This window comes from Euprymna scolopes, chromosome 3 (genome assembly GCF_053919585.1).
Source record: "Euprymna scolopes isolate OS-2025 chromosome 3, ASM5391958v1, whole genome shotgun sequence".
NCBI lineage: Eukaryota > Metazoa > Mollusca > Cephalopoda > Sepiida > Sepiolidae > Euprymna > Euprymna scolopes.
The window spans coordinates 111066372-111091407 of record NC_136484.1 but is presented as its reverse complement, the minus strand read 5'-3'; the positions used below and the strand labels follow the sequence as shown (position 1 = coordinate 111091407).

At 30.9% G+C, this 25036-nt stretch overlaps 1 protein-coding gene across 1 annotated transcript in view; it reads left to right on the top strand.

Annotated features, from left to right (window-relative positions):
• The window catches only part of LOC145258164 (proteasome maturation protein-like), a 214660-nt gene that overhangs the window by 60854 nt on the left and 128770 nt on the right, over positions 1 to 25036 (top strand). Inside the window, exon 2 of the mRNA XM_080115971.1 lies at positions 20157 to 20260. Coding sequence (XP_079972097.1) covers positions 20157 to 20260 — 104 coding nt within the window. The remainder of the gene's footprint in view (positions 1 to 20156; positions 20261 to 25036) is intronic.

Here is a 25036-nt window from a genome sequence, read left to right as displayed (position 1 = left end):
TCCAATACAGTTTTGTTTTGTCTATTTATATCAACCCTTTTTGTTATCCAATGCTGAAACATAACATCTATTGGAAACTATTCATTGTATACGATTTCTTTAACATATTATTATTTTGTTTGGGAAATTTTAAGATGATGGTTGATAATTTGGATGATTTGGATTATTTCAGCTACTATTCTTATGTTTAAATCAATGTAACCTTCAAACTTTTCTAAGTGTCTCTTTTCTAACTTGGAAACTTTATAGCAGATCAAGGAGGAATAATATTCATAAGTAGGGCTATGACAACAGAGTATTCTTTTCATTGTTTTGACTCTCGAGTATATATCCGACACAGTAAGACAGTTAATCAATCGCGAACCACATCACTCTATATAAAAGTATATAAGATATCAACAGATACACACTCGAGAGTCAAAACAATGAAAAGAATATGCTGTTGTCCTAGCCCTACTCATGAGAATCCTAATTGAAGTTGGGGTTTTGAATCTGAAAAGAATTCTGATTATTAAGACATTTTAAAGTTCTCTTAATATTCAGACTTGATTCAGAGTTAAAGTCAGATATTTCAAAAATTTGAGTGTTCAACCTTATTATCTCCGACTCTGCAACTGCCTAATAGTTGAACTCTGTAATCTATATGGAATTTCGAACTGAACGATTCGTTTAATCCATGAAATAGATTTTTCTCATTCTTTCAGCAATGACGGGGTAAAAGTATTAATTATCTTATTTTATAAGAAACATTCTAAACTAGCACGAGTTAGTATATTTTCATAACAAACAACGGATCAGTTGATGCACCCCAGAATCGGTAAATGGCAAAACATATTTTATAAGGTTCCAGAGTTGAAAAAGATGCACCTGAAGGTCAGGGGTTACATAAGATGAAATGTAAAATATACCACCAAAATGGGAATGGTTGTCTGAATAATCCAATAATAATACATATTGATAGTTCATCCATATCAGGGTAGGGAAGGAGCCAATATTAGTGTATAACTGAACATAATAGATCCAATTTGATTTCATAATCCATAATGGTATCCATTATAAACCCCAAGGCAGCTAAAAACACACTCATAATCCTACAGCCTTCAGTGTGATGTGATTTGCTATTTGTTGCTTATTTATGATGCAAAATATGATAATAAATTATGTCATTTGCCATTCTCAATATTTTTTTTTCTTCATCTAAATTAGACTGCACCATTAATGTAAAGGTTACTAGTGTAGCAATCTGGATTTACCTTGTGTTATGTACAAGTTTTATCAATGTTGTTTAGCCATTTACAATAATACTCTTTGGAAAGGTATTAATATATTTATTCTCCTTCAAGGTATGAATGAAATAGTAGGATAGACTGTGATTTCTAGCCATGACTTAGTAAGTTAGTAAGAAAAATAGTCTAGAAAGAAAATTCATAAATTACTCACAAAATGTTGAGGTGGAGGAGAGGAGTTTTACTTTAGCCCATCCCATCAATGAAACGATTGACTGTTGGAAATCTGATTAACATCTGCTATGCCTTAGCAACAGATTTCTATACTCATTCTCACACTCGGTATCTAAGAAAATGTACCTGTATCTCTCACCTGAGACTCTTCAACCACGAACAGCCACTACAAAATACTTCGGATTTTTGCAGAAAAAATTAAAACTGCATTTCTCTAAAGAAAATGATCCAATTAGAAATGCTATACCGTTATGAATCTGGATGCCTTGAATATTGTTTATAGCAAAACTGAAATTGGAAATAGCATGCTAGCCATCGCAGCATTGATAGATTTTCATTGTAAATACTATAGCCTGATCTTAGTACCAATAAAGAATAAGAATGGTAATCCCCTTTTATATTGTACACAAATAATATAATGAACCCATGACAAAACAGATAAAGTGCTAAGTAATCAAATCTAAATGTAATCTTCTGGAGATTGAAGGTTTAATCCTCATTATGGGTGATGCTAAGAATATAATTAAAAAATAAGAAAGATTAAGACTTCTGCTCAATTATAGTTGACAGAACAAGAACAATTTATCCCATAAAATTTTCAGTTTGAAATTTTGTGTGGATTCAGGAGTTCAACAAGACACACCTGAAGAATGTTGTTATAGGTTACATCAGCTAAAAGTTTAACATTCAAGATTAGAACAGTAATCGGAATAATTCAAATAATACATATACATATTTTAAAAGAATTTTTTTTTTTTTATTATATTTTCACCCCAAACAAGGCACATTGCCACTTTGGTGTAGGGAGCTACTATCAGGGACATGAGCTACTGGGATACTATGTAGGGAGTTGGGCAGCAAGATGTCGGTTCACGTTACACTTGAACTTCTGCATGTTAGTAAAGTTAGGGAAGCAGGTACCCGGAAGGGAATTCTAAAGTCTAGCGGTTCTGGGGAAGAAACTACTGGAGTAGAAAGCTCTCTTACATCTAGGGATCTCTACTGTGTAGGGGTGGGATTTAGCTGCTTGTCGGGTTTGTCGAGGGTATTTACGTCGTTGGGGCATAAGTGCTTTTTTTTATGAACAAATAATTTTTCATATCTGTTTTTTAAGTTAATTTATAAAGTGAAAAAAAAAGTCTAATTAAAACAAATATCCACTTAATATGCATCGTCTTTGTTGTCAATAGACAAAAATTAATTATTGCAAGGCTTTTCAAAATCTACCCTTAATGACTGGCTTTAATGTCTAGGAAAATTTGATAGTCTAACATAGAAAAGTACTTTAACTAGTTCGCATATGAAATTTGACAGTCAAACTTTGTAAGGAAAATGTTTTCAAACTTTATCATTATCAAAGGTTTAATCAAATTTGCATTGTAAGTGATTTCTCTACCTGTCAGTTAATTCCTTAAAAAGAAAACATTATAAACCTGTTATTAAATAAAATGTATAAGCAAACAAAATAAATTTTGTTTATTATATAAAATTTTCTAAATAAAAGTATGTACTTTAAACATCTTATTTTTATTATGCTTATAAATAAATATCTAGTATACACCACTCTCCTTTTTTTTTTTTTAATATCCAAAGTTTACAAAACAAAAGATTTTAGAAATCATCTCGACTCAATATCCATTTTTAAGTGAGCATATGTTGTTTGTTTACAGGTCAGGAAGTAAGAAACCAATGCCAACACAAATTAAGTCCTTTGGTTATTTGCTGACTCTGGGGTGCCTCAAGTATAATTGATTTCAAACAAATAGTTTTCATTTTATTGTTAAAGTCAAGGAAGTCCAAAAGGTTCCCTTTTCATTGACTACCACATTTTATCAACACCAGTATATTGTTTTTATTTATTTATTTACAAAAAAAAAAAAAAACAATTATCTTCATATAAAAGAAAATGGCTAAACCCTATTTTAATCACCTAAATTATATACAGTGAAATGGGTTCGTTTATAATTTGTTTTTTATTTTGTTTTTCCTGGCATTGACACTCTAATATTTATAGTTAAAGCATTCTTTTATATTTGATCTCGTAAGTGCAAAGTTTCCTGATTACAGAGTATGAAAAAAAAATAATTGTATCAATTAACATTGTGTTAGGCTTTACTTTTGGCATTGAATGAAATATTGTTTAAAAAATGAATGTATAAAAATCTTATTTCTACGGAAATATTTCAGTGTTCTATTTTCATAACCAATTAATTGAAATCAGTGTGTACAACAGAAATGATTAAAAAAAAATGTAGTTGCGTTTATTAGGCATTTCCTATATATTCGAAGAAAGATATTCGCTTAACAAGAGTTGATATTTTGTAGATCTTGCATGGACTTATTACCTTAGGAAAGTGCCTAAAACAGAAACATTGACAGTCAGCAGCTAATATAAGAGAATTTATAATTAGAAAATCACAGTTGAATAAATTGGTGTAAATACTTGGAAATAATTTCGTTTGTGTTTATAAAAAATTAAAAAAAACAAAAAAACAGTAGAATTAAAATGTATAAATAACAAAATCATATGCTCATTTACTAAGCTCTGCTCTTAATGCATCTTGAGAATATGTCTTCTAATTCCTATGAAATATTAGACTCTTTTTTTATTTTTACATTATTTTTTGGCCCACAAAATTAATTAGGAGTCTAAGATTTAGAATTGTGTATGAAAATTAAATTCTAATAGTAGTTACATTAGAAGCTCATTATTTTTTTAATAAAATTGTTTGTGGGTGAAAGAATTTAATTTCTTTGTTCTTGCTCATTCTTATAACTATACTAGCTGTATCCGGCCATGCGTTGCTGTGGCTCAGTTTGTATAAATGGAAAAAAAAAAAAAAAAAAAAAAAAAAAATGGCTAAGTGTATGTTCTTAATACTTGTGGATACTTCAAGTTGACAGAGGAGTAAACATGAGGATTTAATTTTAGTATGGGCATTCGAAAATCTCATAAAATAAAAATTTTAGACGATTTTATTTTTGTATGAAAGTATAGTGTTTTATCAATAACTAGCAGGGGTACCCGGCGTTGCCCGAGTGTTTGTTTCCGGGACGGGGGGGGGGGTTAAAAAATGTTATGGTAGGTAAGTAGGAAGGATCAAACCCGGAGTCATGAGTAAAAGTAGGAAAATAAAGTGTGAAAAAAAAAAAAAAAAAAAAAAAAAAAAAAAAACATCTGCAATGTTAACAGTTCGGCCACCAAGAAAAGTCCATTCCAGTTGTTTAGGAAAAAAAAAAAAAAAAAAAAAAAAAAAAAAAAAAAAAAAACGACTACGGTAGGTCGGCGCGAACGTGAAAATATAATGTGAATTGTCCAGCACGCTAACCACTACGCCACAGAGCACTGCAGCTTAGTTTAGTGATTTTAAATAACTTCACATGAAAGAACTACGAAGCCAAACCGGTGTTCTCTTCTCAACTGTTCCTTGTGAACGATCCCCAAACGATGTTAAGTGGTGGCAGGGGGAGGAGGAATTTATTAGAGAGAAAATATTTTACCACTTCCATTGATCTTAACCGATTTTGGCCGTGACTTCTCAGCAGAAAAAGTATAGAAATCTAAGATTATCGAGGAATTTGAGAAATAATAAGCCTATAACACATCTCAGATATTGTTCTGCCGTTTGTGCATATTATATTTGCATGAAATATCTTGATTTTTAATCCTATTAATGTCAAAATCAGACGGGAAAAAATGAGTTCATTTTATTTATATAGAGATAAATCGATGGAAAAAAAGATGAAAAGAAAACTTTTAATAAATAAAAAATAAAGATATACTATAAATTTACTGAATACATATATATATATATATATAAATATACATCTTTCTTTCGTTGGAATTTCTTAACCCATTTTATATATATATATATATATTTTTTTTTTTTTTTTTATCCAGAATAGTTAAAGTTTGTATTATTTATTTATATTTTGCATGTTATTTAACAACAAAAGTTGTTTTCTTTTTCAAATGCACACTCAACTAACACACGCACACAAACACGGGCAAGGATTCCAAAACTACGAATTTCAAAACAAACTAATAATAAAAAAAATAGAAATACAAATCTACAGTTATTAATTTTTGGGGGAAATTTCTTTAACAACAGTTTTTTTTTTTTTTTTTTTTGTATCAGATGCATCGCTAGATCAAATATGTCTCTTAGTGACACCATATTTTAATTTTAGTAACCGTTCGTTTATAAAGGGAAGAATTGGATTCTGGAATATGAGAAGTTTTAGAGCTTAGCCAATCAAATTGGATGGACTTTGGTAAGGGAGACTTTATTATTTGTGAATCAGAAATTGGAAAGATTTTTATGTCTATATATTTATTAGCAAGTTACGGTCAGTGTAATCACATGTTGCGATCCAATCCGGTATTGGTTTCAAATTAAAAATGGTAACATTTTTCATATTTAACTTCTATAAATACTTTCTTTATCATTAAATAATTTTAATTTTATCAGACTTTAAGGCATTTCGATTATACAAATCCATGAGTTCTGAGCATAGAAAAATCTGAATATCAATTATAAATGTCCAATTCATCAGCAAAAATTCTCTACTCTGTATAAATTTTCCTATTTACTTGCCTCCCCATGAGGGCAGAGTTAGACACAAGGTCAGTATTTAATGTGGGGAAAATCCAGCTCCCCCCAAAAGCGAAATTTTATAAAATCCGAACAAATTTTTAAACCACATTGCCTTGAATGTGGCTGTTTGATAATAAGAACACTATAATGAACGGTTTTGAAAAAAAAAAAAAAAAAAATGTTGACACTGCTTCGCTAAAGTTAGGTGACATTAAACCTGGTTAATAACAGATGGATGATCATTTTCAAATACCTGATGCTGTATGTAGGACACCATTGGTGCCGACGGCGCATTCCTGCAAAAATATTCTTAAAATTATTCACCTTGCTGGACACGTATAACTGGGGACTGCTTATAAATTTAATATTCCCTTAAAACTTCTTCCTTCAAAGGAGACTAGCTCTACCCACCCAGGGTGCGTGCAACACAGGACAGGACTGTAATTGGTTATACTAATTTTGTAATCGTTTTGTAATCGAAAGCACACCTTATAATAGGGATATGTCCTCGACAGTGAGTCCAACAGTGACTTTGTTGTTGTCAAGTTCAGGTATGGTCTTCTTCAGTCATGGAAGGTTCACCCTCCCAGGCTTTACTTTCTCTTTGAGAAGGGATTAGTTTATTGCTAATTGCCTCAGGTGCCTTTACCAAGGAATGTCAATGGGGCTGCTCATGCAATTTCATAGGTCTAGCTTTTTAAAACCTCACCTGACAAGGAGATAATAAAATACTAATTTTCTAAATCAAGTCTGTTTCTATAGTCTCCCAGTCTTCCTTTTTTTTTATGTGGAAATGAATGTCCTGTTACTATGCAATTAACTCGATGACATAAACTTGTGATTTTTTAGTTTTTTCTTTCTTCATTTTTATTTTTAATTTTTGCTTTTTATCTTTTTTTTTTTTTCCTTATTATGTCTTAATTTCCGTGTGTACAGCAGAACAAAAGATGTTCTTAGACCTGCTTGACATTAATAAATCAGACTGCTTTACCTCTACAGTCATTCACCCTCTCATATTAAAAAATGTACTGCCTTCCTGTTAAATTATGTGATTTTAAGTGATTACTTTTAAATGCATCAAAAAGAGGTTCATTTATCTGTTGGTCATACTTCAGTTTAAAATAGCCTTTTTTTTTTTTGGTTCGTCACGTATAAGTTTGAAATAGTATTTTTGTCATTAAATAAGCAGACTGAATTGATACATTCAAGCATCTATATATTAGCTTCTGCCAGGTTTAAGTTTAAAATTGCCTTATATATATATATATATATATATATATATATATATATATATATATATATATATATATATATATATTAATAAGTCACAACTTATAAAGGTCAAAACCTAGTCGAGACTAAAGATTAATGAGATGAAATGATTGTTAGTTGAAAGATGAATTTTATGAAAGGATTGAAAATTGTTGAAGTTCTTGGCAAGAATTTGTTTACATTGGCATTGAAGAATGTTGTAATCTGGTGGAGAAACAGTGTTATGCTAATTTGTTCCACAGATAGGAAATCCTTGCAAAGAAGACTTGTCCATGGAAATTCTAATGTTCTGCACACATAGGAAGGAAAGAAACTTTGTTTCCATTGTAGTAGATGAGTTCTTGCTGTGAAAGTTTTCAAGGCGGAACCAGAGATTGGATCTCGATGACATAAAAATTGCATGTTAATTGATTTGTCAGATTAAACTTTTTAGTCAGGTTCACACATTCGTTTTCGCAGGTTTTGTTTCTTCATCGACCATGGTTAAGTTTTAAATAACTAAATGTCCAGATCAAATAAACATATCTGAAGAACATCTCTTGTTTTCTGTCTACTTAACTACTTGTTAAGTCTAATTCTTACATAATTTTTACTCTTTTCTTTTTTCACACTTAGTTTTCCAGACTCAAGTACTACTTGTTTTGGATAAAGTATTTTGAACATGTAACTAAATTCTTTTTGGCTACTTGAGCTTTTTTTTTTTTTTTTTCATGTTGTTTCTTGTTGGATACTCATATCCATAAAAGAAATATCTCCACCTTACATATTTTAAATAATCATCTTTATTCTCAACATGAAAAAGGGAGGCAAAAACAATACAATTAAGTCCCTGAAGTTAACAACGTAACAGTTTAGTTGAATCTTTTATTTTCCTGAAAATTATTTATGATCCTAGTTTAATGAGACCATAGTGCAGACATTGCTGAACACAGGTCTAAATCTTCAACTTTGATAATTTACACTTAATATTTCTTTTATTTAGCCTTGATACCATTCCCTTCCACTTTTCTCATACTAAAATGTCATTGTCTGCTCACTTTGCAGATAACTGTAGTCTTTAATCTTCAAAAAAAAAAAAAAAAATGTTATCCAATTGACAATATACATCCACCTCCCTCTCACATTATTTTTATCCTTGCCATGTAAAGATATAATTTAGCTATTTTTTAACTCTAAGTAGCTGCCTCAATGTCATATCTGTACAGTTTTTCATACCAAAGAATGGAAAGATTGTTGTACTATTATTTCTTTGTTCTTTCTTTTTTTTTTTTTTTTTACTGTTGTTAAAATGTTCTGCATTATTTTTCCATCCACCAAATTTGTTATTGTTTAACCCTTCTATTAGAGAAGTTCAAAATGCAAATATGTATTATATTATTTTGGACTACTATTTTCATCTTTATTTTCACAATGTTTTGGCGAATATCACTTCGGATCTTCTTCAAATCAATCTTTTTAGAATTGAAACCTTTAGTTAGTTCACAGAAGTAGATTGTCTTTGTTTTCTCCGCCATAATCGATTTAATTTTTGTTATTCTTACTCATAGCCCATAGTAAGGATTGAACCTTCACTCTTCAGAAGGTTGTCACTTAAAACTGGTGTAACAGCAAAAGTTCTTGGCCAACAATTAGTTTTAAGTTTGACAAGATAAACTTGAAAAAAACTCTTTGGTTACATTGAACGAAGCATAAAAATAACAGCCAATATAAGAATAGTAGTCTGAAAAAATTATAAACCCTTATCTAAAAAAAAAAAAATCTGGAAAAAAAAATGACCATGATGGAGTTGCATAATTAATATAAGGAATTCCAGTACATAATATGAAATCCACTTTGCCACATTAAAATTTTCTTGTATCTATTATATTCAATGACACATGAATATTGTTTATTCATAACATTATATAACCAGTTTTTAATTAGGAATTCATTTTTATTTTTATACTTACACAAAATCAAACCCTTGGGTTTTTGATTATCGTAAACCCATATAAAATAATCTTTCATGTTAGGGTTTGTGTTCTTTGATTTGATTTTATTCAAAATAATCTTTTTTTTTAATAAAATAAATATGTATTACATACGTTTGAAGCCAAAACAATACATTATTACAAAATAAACAGACATTTATTTTGTTTGAAATTTATATTGAAATTCATAAATATATTTCGAAGATACACTTCATCATCAGTATGTCTTTCTTTCTTTTTTTTTGCCATCTATCAAGGAACGTTAACCCTAACGTGAATTCTGTGTGACCAACGCACCGTTCTGACATTTGAAAAGATTACCGTAAAAACAACAAACGGACTTCTACTGGTTCTATGCTTCAACAACAGCATGGCAAAAAAAAAAAAAGAAAAAAAAAAAGACATACTGATGATAAAGTGTATCTTCGAAATATATTTATAAATTTCAAACAAAATAAATATCTGTTTATTTTGCATTGTTTTGGCTAAAATAAATATGTACTTATTTTATTCAAACTCAACCAGCGCCTCTATCAAGTAACACAAAGCCTAGCGTGTAATCTTGATTTATTTTTTATATGACTTCATACACGGTTAAATTCTTCAACATTGGAATATATTAAATAAAACATAAAAATCATCTTTTTGTTGTTTTTTCTGTAAATTACTTAAATGTGAAATGAAAATTGTTTCTCTTTTTTTGTGTGTGAAGAAACCTACAGCTTTATTGTTGTGTGTGTGTGTGTGTGTGTGTATATATATATATATATATATATATATATATATATATATATATATATATATATATAATTTGCCTGTAATATTTTAATTAATAATAATTGATTTTATTCATTTAAGCAACAAAAATGGATTATTAGCATCTATCTGCTACCAACCCTTATTATTTTGAAAAAAAAAAAATATATATATATAAATATAATAAAGTAATTTATTTTAATCATCTAATTGTTTTTTTGTTGTATAAGATATGGTTAAAAATGTTTATTTATAGTTATTTATTTTAATACAAGATTAGTAAAAATAAAGATTTTTTAGAAAAACTAAAATAAAATGATTATCTTTGTCCAAACTCATTTGTAATCAGTAGGGCTATGACAATAGCATAATATTTTCATTATTTTGACTCTCGAGTATATATCCGACACAGACACAATTAATCAATCGAGAACCACATCACTCTATATAAAAACATAAGATATCAATGGATATATACATGAAAATCAAAACAAAGGAAAGAATATGCTGTTGTCATAGCCCTAGTAATCAGTTGCGAAAACAAAAACAGTTTGATCAACTTTCAGATAAAGTTATGAGAAAGGTTAAAAAGATATCAACAGACCATCATGATAGTGAAGTGATGTCAACATCGAAAACATCGAAAAGCATATATATTAGGTTGGAGGGGGGGGGGTCTGAAAAGACTTGATTTTGGAGTTGAGTAAAAAAAAAAATCTTGCAAAAATTTGATTCCAACACCAACTTAATAGTTACACATCTATTTTTATATAATTGAGACAACTTCAGTTTTTTTCTTGCGATATTGTAATTAAGATAACTACATATTAATATTTGTAAAAATTTACTGTTAGTTAGTTATTGAAATCGAAAATGTAATGTCTTAAACTAATACAAGATTTTAAAAAAAGTACTCTCCTTTTTTGCTTGCACACAAGGATGGCGCTATGTAGCCAATGTTACTTTCCCTGCATTTGTCATATAATCAGCACCCACCCTTCTCTATCAGCCTGATTTGTCTAATAGGGTTTTATCTCTACCTTTTATAAAATTGGGTAAGTTTATATATCTGTATGTACAAGATTTACTCCTAAACTGATTAACCGATCATCATAAATTTTGGAATATATCTGTTAGGCATAATGAGTCCAAATGTGAACTGTGTTTGCAAAAGGAATGAAAATTCATATAACTCTTCTTTTTTTTTTTTTTTTCTTGTAATATTATTAGACATTAATTAATAGTTCGTAAATTTCAGTTTTAAGGGTTGGGGGTGGGGGGTACATAATAGACACAACCTCCCATTTAAAAATTCAAGTATATCAGATATGCATTGAATTTGATCCATTATATACTAATTTTAAGTGGTTCAAAACTATTTAAGGAAATCATTTTATTCATCCTGGGACAGGCAGTATAATAAGATAAAATAAAGATAAAAGTAATGTCAGCTAGGTGTAGCTAGTTATGTATAAAGATGGTTGCTAGTCATCCTGTCTTTTTGTCTTAATTGACACACACATTTTTGTTACAGCTTTTGTGAACTATTAAAATCATATTTTATTCTATTATGTTGAAATACATTTTGTCTCATTAGAAAAGAAAAAAAAACAATGAGTGAATAATAAAAGCCTTGTTCATCTGCTAATGATACATTTTCATTATGTCTGACAAAACATGATTGCATTAATCCCAGATTGCTGTAATGGTAATTTTATCTGAAGTGATTGTTGACCTAAGCAGAAATTCAGAAATTAAAAAAATTTGATTCTTTCCCAAATCACTAACTCCATAACCCTGGTAAAAAAAATTAGGGTGGTATTTTAGAATTAAACTTATTAAAAAAAAAAAACTAAATTACAGAAAAATCTTTATGATGTATCAGAGAACAAAGATGTCATATTCCAAAAATTACGTAAATTGATCAAGTATTTTTTTTGTATATAGAAAAACATTTTTTTAAATGTTTTATCTAGCAATTCTAATAGGAAACTGTAGCCATAAAAAGAATCGGTAGTTCGAATTGAGTTGTTTGTTTATAAAACCTGATGGATCAAAACATAATGTCTTGCTTCATCAAAAAATTTAATTACTTTTCATGAATTTTGAAATATAACGTTCCATCACTTGTATGTACATCAAGTTTTTTTAAAAAGATGTTTTTGTCATTTTGTTGTGAAAATAGGTTTAATTCTTAATAAGCATCAATATTAGTAGATTCGGTGGGATTTGAACTCTGCTCGCCAGTTTTCCATTACAAAACTCCAACAATCTTCTCTCCATTCGATTGAATGCAATCAGCTCAAATTATACCCCATAATTTTAATTTAGGGAAAACATCCTCACTTCTTCGAATAAGTGAAATTGTTTTCGTTCAGAAAATTAAATTCTCTGCCTTCTTCTACTAATCTCCAATGAAGTTTGACATTTTTTGTTTATAAAAATATCCATTGTGACTATTAATTATCAGGCTGTCTATAAATGAACTATTCTGGATCAAATAATGGTAATAAGTATAATAACACCTGTCTTTTTTTTTCCTGGTATTTTTATATGACATTGTTATGACCTCCCATAGAGAAAATCTACTGAGAAGGTTCTGCTTAATTTACTCCATTATATTTCACTGCTTTAGTCTTTTGCTCTCTGCATTAATGTAATCTTATGAAAGTGTTCAACAGCATTATAACTAAATCTGAACATGTAAGGTACATAACAGAAGTAAAACTAGCCAAGCATGAGCAGGTGCAGCTGAATTGGTCCTACATTACGATTCAGGGTAGAGTGGAGAGAGAGTACATACTCTTTTAGAATGTGCCTAGTTATTTGGGTTTTTCCCCCTCTGCATTTATATCCAGGGTATGTACATTTAGCAATACCCTCTGACCATAAAAATGCTTTGGATCAGCACAGATTTCAAGGGGGTTCTACTAAAATAATCATATTTTTAAAACCAAAGCACTTTAAATCCTTAGAGTACCACCATTCTGTTCCGAAATAATATACTTTGACATAGATCAATAAATAATAATCTATATGATATATTGTAAACGTTTTAAGTAAAGTGATACAAATACAGGTCATTTTCGAAACTTTTGTGAAGAACAAGGATGCTTTTTAAAAATTCATTACTCATTGAGAAATTTCATCATGAAATTTTGGGATGAAGCCCTTAATCCTTTCTTTACAGGCTATTTTTATCTTGGAAAAAAATGGAGAGGTGGGTCTTGCCATATAATGTTCTTAAACTAAATTGACTATCAGAAAGTTAATGCCATTTGTCTTTTTATAAAATAGTAGCTCCTTCAAAAAATACTATTTTTCTCAATTTTAAGAGTTCAAATACTCGATTTTTAAACTGTTGGTCAGAAATTACTTTCTCTGCCTGTTTTAAAAAATATATAAGATTGTTTTATTTCTTTATTTACTATGGTTTATAGACTATTATGTGTGAACACCCTAAAAATCTTGGCAGTAAAAACAACACAAAGAAAACTATTTTAAAATTTAGAGTGAGGGATCAGTTTTTGCATATGAATTTAATGCTAAATAATAACTCATTTGCAGGCCTTTTTTTTAAATTTATTTTTCAGAGCAGTTAGCCTTCCAAATTCTTTTGATATATTTTAATGCTAAAAATGTAAAAGCAAATTATTATTTCAGAGATTATTTCAACCTAAATCTAAAATTTTCTTACCTGTAAATATGGATGACAAGCTTCCCGCACCTTCTCCCTTGACAAAACCATTTTAAAACTACACATAATAATATATTCCCCCCCCCCCCCCCCCCCCAAAAAAAAAAAGCATCTCCTAAAAATAAGAATTGGTTAACTGGTATAAAATGCTCGAATGGGCTGGAAGTGGGATGATTTGACATTAAGTTTATATGCAAAACTGATCCCCTTACTTTTTTTTTTTTAATAGTTTTTCAAGTTGGTCACATGTAATTAACTAAAAAAGATAAAAAATTTTATTTTGTGGAGGGAGGGATTTAGTGAAAAGTGTTAATCTATAAATATAAAAGCGAAAATGTGTGTATGTGTGTCCGCTAAAAACTTTCGACAGACACGACGAAAATTCACAAACTTGGTATCATATTGAAGCCCCATCATCTTTCGCCCGAAAAATATTGAAAAATTGGCCAAAACGTTAATTTTTTCACCCCAAAATCGACAATTTTCGACAGGTGGGGGAGGGGAGGGGTAAACAAAAACGGTCCTCTCGTGACGACGACCGGTTCTACGCATGCGTCAGATGACGTCATGACCTGATTTAGTTTAAATAGTTGAAGAACTGACTAAATTTCATGTATGTCGTGTTAGCTCAGTTGGTTAACATGTTGGTTCATTATCTAAACGTTTTGGGTTTGAATCGTGGTGTGAGATTTTTTTTTTTCTCGATTTTTTTTAAATTTAAATATTGAACCAGTGTTATTTAAGCCATTTTTCACATAACGTTCGTTTTTCTGTTTTTTTTTTTTTTTTTTTTTTACTTCGCTTATCCACCCCCGACCACACACCCAAAAAACACCCGGGTACCCACCGATTTTTTAAATTTTAATATCGAAACAGGCTTATTTAAGCCATTTTTCACGTATTCGTTTTTCTGTTTTGTTTTTTCGATTTTTACATTGAACATCGTTCGTTTGCCTTACATTAGTTTTTTTTTTTTTTTTTTTTTTTTTTTTATGTTTTGATTACGCCCCCACCCCGCTTAAGTTTTAACGTTCGTTTTTGTTTTTCTTTTTTTACTTCGCTTATAACAAACAAACCTGGTCATTGACCTCATTTACTGAATAGCTATTGCTTACGTCGTTGTAACGCTCTACGACTTCCGTGCGGGCACCTGTCAATTTGGTTCTTACTTAAATAAATTCAAACATCTTTCAGTAACTCATTCTGGCTGGGCGAACGGTTCATGTTTTTTTCACATTTTATTTTCAAACTTCGCCTCAGGGCTTCAGGTTCTATCCTACCAACTTCTCTTCCCCCTCGGTTTCTTTTTTATTTAACAGCGCACACACCTCCAAACACCTGGGAAACGCTGGGTACCCCCGCTAGTCTACAATAATACCAACGAAGCCTTGTAATGTATCTGTTTTAATACAATCTCAGTATTAAATTTTAGTTTCTTATACCTAAAATATATTACAATTCAATTTCGAGTTCTCTAACTTTTTTTTTGATATTTGGATTCTTCAGACTACTGTTCTCATCTTGAGTGTCATTTTCACAAAATTTCGGTAAATGTAATCTTCAATCTTCTTCAGGTGTGTCTTGTTGAACTCTGGAATTTAAACGGGATTTCAGAGAACTCTTTATTCACTTCACAGGGGTAGCATGCTCTCGTTCCGTCAGCCATGACTGGATAGAGGTCCTAATTTACAATTGTATCTTTTGGTTTCCCACACTGAGAATTGAATCTTCAACCTTTAGGAGAATATCACTTTACAATTGATTTTTTTCTGAGTACTCTAATCACTGCGCCATGGATCCATAAAGTGATATTCTACTGAAGATTGAAGGTTCAATCCTCAATGTAGGCAACCGAAAAATACAATTTCAAATCGCTCAGGACCTCTATCCAATCGTGGCTGATGGAATGAGAGCATATTACCCCCATGAAGTAAATAAAGGGTGCTGTTCGAAATTCCATCCAGTTTCCCTGAGTTTGACACAGATATTCTCGAGTTTAGCAAGATACACCTGAAGAAGGTTGGAGGTTACCTCGACTAAAATGTAAAAATAACACTCAAAATAAGAACAATAGTCCAATGAATCCAAATAATACGAATAACCAAACCTCATCTCAAAAATTCAGAAACAATAACTTTTAAAAAAATATTTTTAAGGTATTTCAGCATATTTATGCATATTTACTGCAGAATATTCAGAAATTTATTTTTTCGAGATTTTCAAGGGCATATTCTGATTCCTTGCACAAAAATACATTTATGTGGCAAATTTCATTGATTAATTTTGTGTTTTAATCCAATGATATTTTACTTTAAATTTTACGTTAAATGTAAAAAAAATGTGACAAAATGCATATGATTTTAAAGAGAAAAAAAAAAAAAACTGTGCAAAGCACAAAAATAGTCATAACTTCCTTATTTTTAGTCAGATTTTTTAAATTTATAAAAGATTTTTTAATAGATTGTCAGTCACAGGAGATTTTTGCTATGCCATTATTGAGATATTTTAAGCCATTTGAATTTTTTATATGTATTGCTAATACATGTCATGGCTTATGTGACCCAGAAGTGATTGAGTTAATAGAGGGTAAAACTAGGATGAGATTTGCTAGTGTTGACTTTATATATTGGTGTAGGACACTGCTATATACAAACCAAAAACTCTACCACATTTAATGTACAAGAATGTCACAGTGTTTCTTTGTGCATTATTGCATACTTCTCCAATAAATACCTGGGTACACAGGGAAACTAATACTTTAATTCAATTGCTGCTGTGTTTCTTAACAATTGACTTAAGTGCCCTTTCTCTAGCCAATGTAACCTTACTTGATCAGAACCATTGGTATCCTCCGATTTTTTTTGCTCTCAAGCATTTGAACTTTTTTTTTTATTTAAGAGGACATTGAATTATTGAAGTTTTTTTCTTTTTAGTATACATTTCAATTTCAAAGTCAAATGTTAATTACAGATTTATTTGTTTTTTTTTTGGGGTTTTTTACTCAAGTCTTAATTGTAATGAACTTATATTTTTGTTATTGTCGGTTATTCCATTAATCATCTGATGTCCTCAAACTTGGTTTATCACAAAAATTTTTAAAAGTTACATCACCATGAATACAGAAATCTTTTTGTTTTGTTTTTTTTCTGATTTTGTCATTTTTTTATAAAGCACTGACTTGTCCTCCATGGCACAAAATTACTTACAAATCTCTAAAAAAATTTCCCTTTATGTTTTGGTCAAAATCAAAGACAAGTTAAGATGAACTTGTTTTTGTTTTTCTTGTAGAAGGATTAAAACATATCCCCCTCCATTAGCAAAAACTGACACTTTTTCACAAACATGTGAAATCACACTATTTTTTTCTTCAAATCAATAAAAGTTGTGATTAATGGTTGTTTACATGATTTAAGTAGTAATGATCAAGTGAGGGATCACACCTGATTTAGTTATGTGTTTATTTAATTTTATTGAATTTTTTAAGCTTTTTTTTTTTGTTCAATTTGTAACATTTATTGGTAAACCAAAAATATTCATGTGACAAGGACATTTTGGTCACTATGATTAATGTCGTTTCAGTACTTTGTAAACCAAAACAAATCTATGCAACCATATTAGAAATAATTCTGTTTTAATGGAATTATGTCTTTCTGCCTCCTCTTTGGTCCTCCTCATAAGAACTCTGCTGAATCTATTCAAAGCATTAATTTTGACACTTTTGAGAGAAACGAGTAATGCCCCAAGAAGCTATGTATTAATGAACATCATAGTTTTTGTAATTCTGTTAGTATGCAAGCAGCAACTTTATCTTATATCACTAGCAACCATTTTTTTTATGTGTGTTCATTTATTTTTAGACAAGTAAAAGTTGTAATTTCATAAAATTTTAGTTTCTGACTAAATAATTTTTATAACACAAATAGGATAATTTGTATTTTTTTTTTTTTTTTTTACAAAGTAGTCACCACTTATCAAGGCCCGGAAGCCATTCAGGAGTAAGGGTTATTGTATGTACAGTAATCGATGAGATAGTATCGTAGTAATTGTTAGTATTGGAGATTTGATAAAGTGTCTTACTTAAGGGGACGGTTGATCAGGAATTTGTTTATTTTGGACTTGAATTCATCCAAGTTGTAGTCAGGTTGGAAACAGGCAAACAGAAGAGAGTTCTACAGGGGTGCACTTCTAAGAAAGAAGCTTTATTCATGGAATCTACGTTTTGGTTTTGGCACAGCTAAAGAGTGGGGAAAATTTTTGACAGTAGTTTCAGCTAGACAGGTGTTTATCATGAAAGATCGGCGAGGAGGGACCAGAGATTGAAGCTTAGACGAGTATTTGCCATGGAAGTAAGAATAAAACAAAGACATGCTCGCAACGTCCGTCCTGTGGGAGAAAGGTTGCAGAAAAGAGAAAAGGGCATCCCTCACTAAGCCACGAAGCCTATTTTGCACTCTGTCAAGGCAGTATAGGCTGCTTTTAGCAGCTCCTGCCCATATGTGGCAGCAGTACTCCATCCTTGGACGCACTTGGCTTTTATAACTATAACTTTGTGTATGTGTATGCTTATAAGGGTTCGATATCTCCCCCCCCTTTTTTTTTTTTTTTTTTTTTACTCGTATAACAAAGATCGTTTTGTAAATTGAAATAGAATGATTCCTTTGATCAGTTCTGATTTAAATTTGCAATGAGGGGGCAGAACAACATAAACTAGGTCCCTTTGTCTGGCTGGATTATTGTTAATTACAATTAACTCTTTCATAATATGTTTCTTCAAATATAGAGTTAATGTTTTTTTTTTTTTTTTTTTTTTTTTGCTATGCACATGCTTCTAATACCAGTCACCTGGCACAGGGCCTTTGAAACTTTTAACTGGGTCAGGTAGTATCTGTTTTGGTCAGTCTGAGGAGGCCCTCTTTCTAGGAATAACCTCTTTTGGGAGCTTGTTAACAAGGCACTTTTACTTGGAAATGCTAACAGGGCCTGATTGTGACAAATTTTGTACTTTTCCATAATGTATCTCTCTTGGGGAAGCTAAATTTTCCATTAGAAATTAAGTTTATCTTTAACTTTTTAGTAGGAGGTAGGTAAATAAACTTACTAGCATTTCTAACTTACCCCATATGAAAAGCAGCTATTTATGAAAAAACAAAAATATACTTGATAAAACTGTGCAAAAAAGATTTTCATTAAATATGAAAAAGAAAAAACAATGTTTTTGTATTTCATGGCATTGAATAAAATCCAATTATATAGGAAGTGTGCTTCAGCATTAAATAACTTAAAAAGGTTGATTTGGTTTGTCTGTTTTATGGCATATTAACCCTTTCCTTTGACATATATCCTTTACAAGAAAGTTTTCCTGGTGTATGTGGGTAGCAGTGGTAGTGAATTTCAGTGTGATAGTGAAAATTCCTCCCACGACATGTTGACATGGATGAATTCTAGAAATTGACTTCCAAACCAACCTATCTCTGGCCAGGTCTTTTTTCTTTCAAATCCATTTTTTATCACTACTTCCCATATATTCTTGGGTCTTCCTGTGTAAACTGACCCTTAACTGACCTTAGATTATTCTACTTTTAATAACCAAAGAATTTCTATTTTTTTCAGCATGGCCATACCAACAAAGTATTTTGTTTTGCACACATCTATACGGTTCAGATTTGATCTCCTGGGTAATGACTTTTTATAAAAAAGAATATTGATCAGAACTAGATGAAAGCGATTAAAATATATATATATATATATATATATATATATATATATATATATATATATATATATATATATATATTAAACTTTGACAAATAAGTAGCCAAAATCACAGAGAAAATGTTTTAGTAATTCACTACCATTTGTACTTTTCTCAATAACCACGCCTTGGATTTTTCGAAATTTTGCACAAACATTAGTCATGATGAAAGTAAATTTTTGCCAGAACGGATTTTCCAGGAAAATTCTGGTTGCTGCCCTAGGGGTCATTATTGGGGTAAAATTGCGCCCAAATCGTTTGTCAGTTTGTTTGGTCACACTTTTCTCAATAACCACGTCTGGGATTTTCTTTAAATTTTGCACAAACATTAGTCATGGTGAAAGTAAACTTTTCATTCATGGAGGAGGACACTGCATGCTCGGCTTATTTTACCTACCGTTTGTTAATAAATCTATTCCAATTAAAGGAATAGTGGAAATTCTAACTTTATATATATTCATAATTATTTTAATTAAATGTCATGAAATTACAAATGAGTAATAGCTGTTAGTAATGTTTTTCTAAGATTAAAAAAAAATATATTTATACATTATTTTCAAGATGTTTTATAATTCACATTTATGCTTTCAAACATGTTTTGTATCTCTTCCACTTTTTTAAAGTATTTTCTATTTGTTTTCTATTTTTCAGAGTTTTGCTGCCTTAGACAAGAAGAACATGTGCTCCACAAACATGCAGGATGTAACCCTGCCGAGCACCGGGGAGTATGGTTTCTATGACATGATGCTCACTGGGTGAGTTTCATACTTAATTTGTTGCAATCTATTCATATCAGTTTATATTTTCTGTTAAACCTTTCAATATTTATGATTTATTATTAAGTTCATTTTTTGTTAATAAAAAATAAAAAAATATATAGAATGTAAATATTATTGGTCGCCCAATAAAAGGAGGGTGGACCTGTAAATTCACTTTTTCCGTTCGTCTGTCCACACTTTTCTCAATAACTATGTCTTGGAATTTTTAAAAATTTTGCACAAACATTGAACCTCATGAGTACAAAAAAGTAACAGAACAGATTTTCCGGGAAAACTCTGGTTGTCCCCCTAGGGGTGCCTTTTGGGTTAAAATGGCTAAAATTGACACCTTTATGCTTATTAAAAAAAATTGGTGCCTTAGATTTTTATAAAACTTTCTGAAAAATTGTAACTAACTGAATTCTATATAATTTTTCTTGTCTATATAACTCTTGGGTGTGCCCCAGAGGCTCTTTTAGGGATAATAAAAACACTCCATTTTTGGGACTATTTTACTATATTTGTCCAAAATTTTCTGTGAATGTCTATTTAGCAGTTTTGCATGGTACTGAACTCAAATTTAAATATTTTAAAGCCTTGAGGACTTTTGGGGCTAAATGGGGGAGGGTGATGGACTTAGTCATTTCTTTTTTTGCATGGTGCAGAACTCAAATTTATATATGTTAAGACTTAAAACTGCACCATTTGTTCATTTTCACCAGGATTTGACGTCCTCTAGCGACTTTTAGGGTTAAATGGGGGAGGGGCAAATGCTGAACTTTTTATGCCTCGTTCACTGTGCACTCACGGGGGACGCTGTATGCTTCACTTGTATATATTGAGATTTAATATGGGGATGGGGCATAAAAAGTTCTCCCACATTTTTGTAGTAGGCAGTAGTTGTAGTAATAAAAATACAAAGCAGATCTTAATTGGTAAGCTAGCTTGTATCATTTCAGTCTTTTTCGTCAAAGATAACATTTTTTTCTAATCTTTCTCCTTTCTCTATCAGCAATCATGGCTTTCTTGGTAGAAATATTTGCTCTCTTTAAAGGAAGATGTGGTATGGCAGGCAATGTTACGATTTTAAAACCATGTGGATCTTTTCTTTTGGGGGATAACCAGTTTTCAAACTAGAATAAGATTGTAGTATCGGTTTTCTTCTATCTTAGGAGACTATTCTCATAATTCAGAAGAAGGGGCGGGGGATGAATAACAACCCTTGAGACATGGTTGTTGTGGAATACTGATGGATTGATGACTATTTTTACACCCACTTCCTGAAGGAGCTGAATTCCCATTATTAAGTGTGTGTGTGTGTGCGTGCGTATTACTTTGTCTCTGTAAGAGGTAGGTAAACAAATGAAAAGTTTTCCCAACATTGTCTTCAAACTCTTGGGAATTTGAAGGAAAGGTTCAGCAAGGTAATCAACCCAATTCCACCTGAGATAAGTCATTGAAAATTTCCAGGAACGACTACATCAATTTATTGCTAACAATAACAGTCATTTGATATAATTTATAAAAGCAATTAAAAGAAAATTATTTTTATGTACTTTTTAGAAATATATATATACTAGCAAAAGTACCCGTCGTTGACTGGGTTCAAAAACAGCCTACAGAAAATGGACTCTGATTTATGAAAGTATGATAGGTTATGAAAAGGAAAGGTTGTAAAGAGATAGCTTCGAATTTGGGGGTATCAAAACCAAAGCAAAATATGATGAAAGTAAAAATAAAATAGATAAACCCCATAATTTATTATACCATACCTGTTCACACTGAAACACTTATCACAATATTCTGTGGATCTATATTAAAAAACCTTGTTAAACTTTGTGACATATTTCCATTCTATGGAGGTCAGGCACGAACGAACACCCCATAATTTTATTATACCATATTTCTTCAAACTGAAACATAGTTATCAAAGTATACTTATGCAGATAGATATGAAAAGTCTTTATTAAAATTTGTGCCTATTTCCATTCTATGGAGGCCAGGCGTGAATGCAGACCCCACAATTTTATTATACCATCCCTATTTAAGTAAAAACATACTTATCAAAGTATTATGTACATCTATATCAAAAACACTTTTAAACGTTTTTTTTTTAAATTTTTTTATTTCCATACTTTGTGGACCAGGCGCGTACGCAGACCCCACAATTTTGATGAATCATCATTATGCCAGATCAAACATACCCATTCCTGTGTCTCGATACATCTTCTATCATTATATGTGATCAGTTTTCTATAATAGTCAACCATATAGGAGCCTATTCGTGACCAGACACACACACAGACGTTCAGCTTTATATTATAGATATTTGTTAGATATTTGTGTTTTTAATTTACTTTTAATTTGATATTTTTTAAATAATTATATAAGCAACACAACTTAAAGATACCCTCCTGTGAAACATTGCAATGAAGTTATGTTTAAATAGGAATAATTTTATTTATTGCAGACTATTATCCTCAGTTTTCTTAGTGGTTGTTTCATGTTTCAGCCAACTATTCCTCTGGCCTTCGTCAGGTGGTAACCACGACGGTATAGGAACTCCGAATCTCCTAACTGCATTCTCAGTAATTACTGCCATCGATAATTGTGGTGAGATGACAACAACTATGGAAGGCAGTAATTGCTGAGAATGCACTTGGGAGATTCGGAGTTCCTATACCGTGGTTACCACCTGACGAAGACCAGAAGAATAGTTGGCCGAAACATCGTGAAACAACAACTAAGAAAAGATGAGGATAATAGTCCGCAATAAAATAAAATAAATAATGCTCATCTCAATAATGAATTCTGACTAAAATAATCGGAATAATTTCCTTATCATTTTTCTGAATCCAGTTTTATTCTTCCGCATCACTACAGAAGTTTATGTTCACTCAATAAATGTCACCATGACATGCAAGTAAAAACATCTATTTATTAATATATTTAAACTAAACAATATTCATGCATTCGAATTTAAAGAAAACAATAATTAAACCTCATTTTTGTCGAATAATGTGCATTAAGTAAATAGATTAAAATATAAAATTTTGATTTTCTTTTAAAGCAACCTAAGATCATAATCAATTAATACCTAGATACCCGGCATTGCCCAAGTGTTTGGAGGTGTGTGTTGAGCAAAAGAAAAAAAGTGGAAGTAGGCAGGCAGGCTTGGACCCATATCATGAAGGAGGAAAAGAAGGTGAAAAAAAAAAACAAAAAAAACATGACATCTTTGCTGTTGCGTCCATCACCAAAGCGGAAGTGATGAAGGTTTAAATTAAGACTAGTCAATCAAAAAGAGGGGATGACTTTCAAAAATATCGGCGAAAAAAAGCAACTCTTCCCTGTAGAAAAGTGCCCAGTTGAGGGTGAAGGAATGAATGTTTTTAGCCAATTTTTCGATATTTGTCATCCAAAGGGTCAAACTTCAAAACGGTACCAATCTCGTGAAAATTCGCCTCTGTCGAAAGTTTTAGGCAGACATACATACATACATCTAAACAGACAGGTGAGATTTATATTAAAGATAACCTTATTCTTTGTTACTAGAAATCATTTCTAAAACTTAAATGAAAACAATAACTTGATGGAAATTAAGTAAATGATAAAGAATTTGAAAAAGAAATCTAGTAAATTGAATTTTATTGTGAAATATTACTAAATTATTTGAATCAATTGCAGTAAGATAAGAGGCAAGGGTGTTATAAAAAAATCAGTATGCTAAATTTCCATTTAATGTTAAAAATTAAGAAGAGTGGAAATTTTCAGGTATTTATTAGTATAAATAACAAAATGAAAAAGTGATTAAAAAATAAATGTATAAGAAATGTTACCAAAGGCAAGATAAGTTACTCTTCTATCTACCTTGATAAATTTTTGGTGTTTTAACTGATTTTAAATTTTTATTTAGTTTAAAACACAAGTATTGTCGAGTGTTATGTTAGAACAAGAAAAAATGGCAGACATAAGACAGTCATCTTTGAAGTCCTGATAATTGCTCAAAAAATATAAAATTAAGCAAAATACTGAGATAAATCCACCCAATAAATGTCACCATGACATTTTAGTTAAAACATCAAGAACTTATTCAGGTAGGTAGAAGAGTAACATACCTTGCCTTTGGTATGATTTATTTGTTATATATTTGTTTCTTGATGACTTTTTTGTTTTGTTGTCTATACTAATAAATGCCTGAATACTCCCATTATAATTGAAGTAAGACTGTTTCCTGCAATGACTTCAAACAGACAGGAGGAAACCTGTGGTAGATGGCAAATGATCAGGGTAGATTGTTCTCTTTTAATAGAACCAGCAAATCGAGAGAGATAAAAATCAGTCAGTTTGGATATTTGAGTGCTTATGTGCATACAGGGTAAAATGATAACATTATTGCCCTATAGAAAACAAACAGCTTTATTTTAAAACTTTTATTGAAAAAAATCAATTCAGATAACTTGATTATGAGTAGAGCTGACATCTATTCAGTGTAGCCGCTTTCAGCCTCAATTACCACCCTAATACGGGTCCGGAACTGGGAGCATGCCTTTTTCACAAGCGCCAGTGGGAGCTTGGCAAATGGCAGTGATCAGGCTGGCTTTGGTGTTGTGGGAGGTCATGCGGGTGATGTTCTAGACGTATGACCAAATGAAGTAGTCTAGTGGATTCAGGTCGGGAGAGGAGGGGGGGCAGTGAGAGAAGGGTACACAGTAATAGCACTCCTTCTAAAACCAAGCCTAGGTTTCTTTGGTCTTGTGAGCTGGCGCAGAG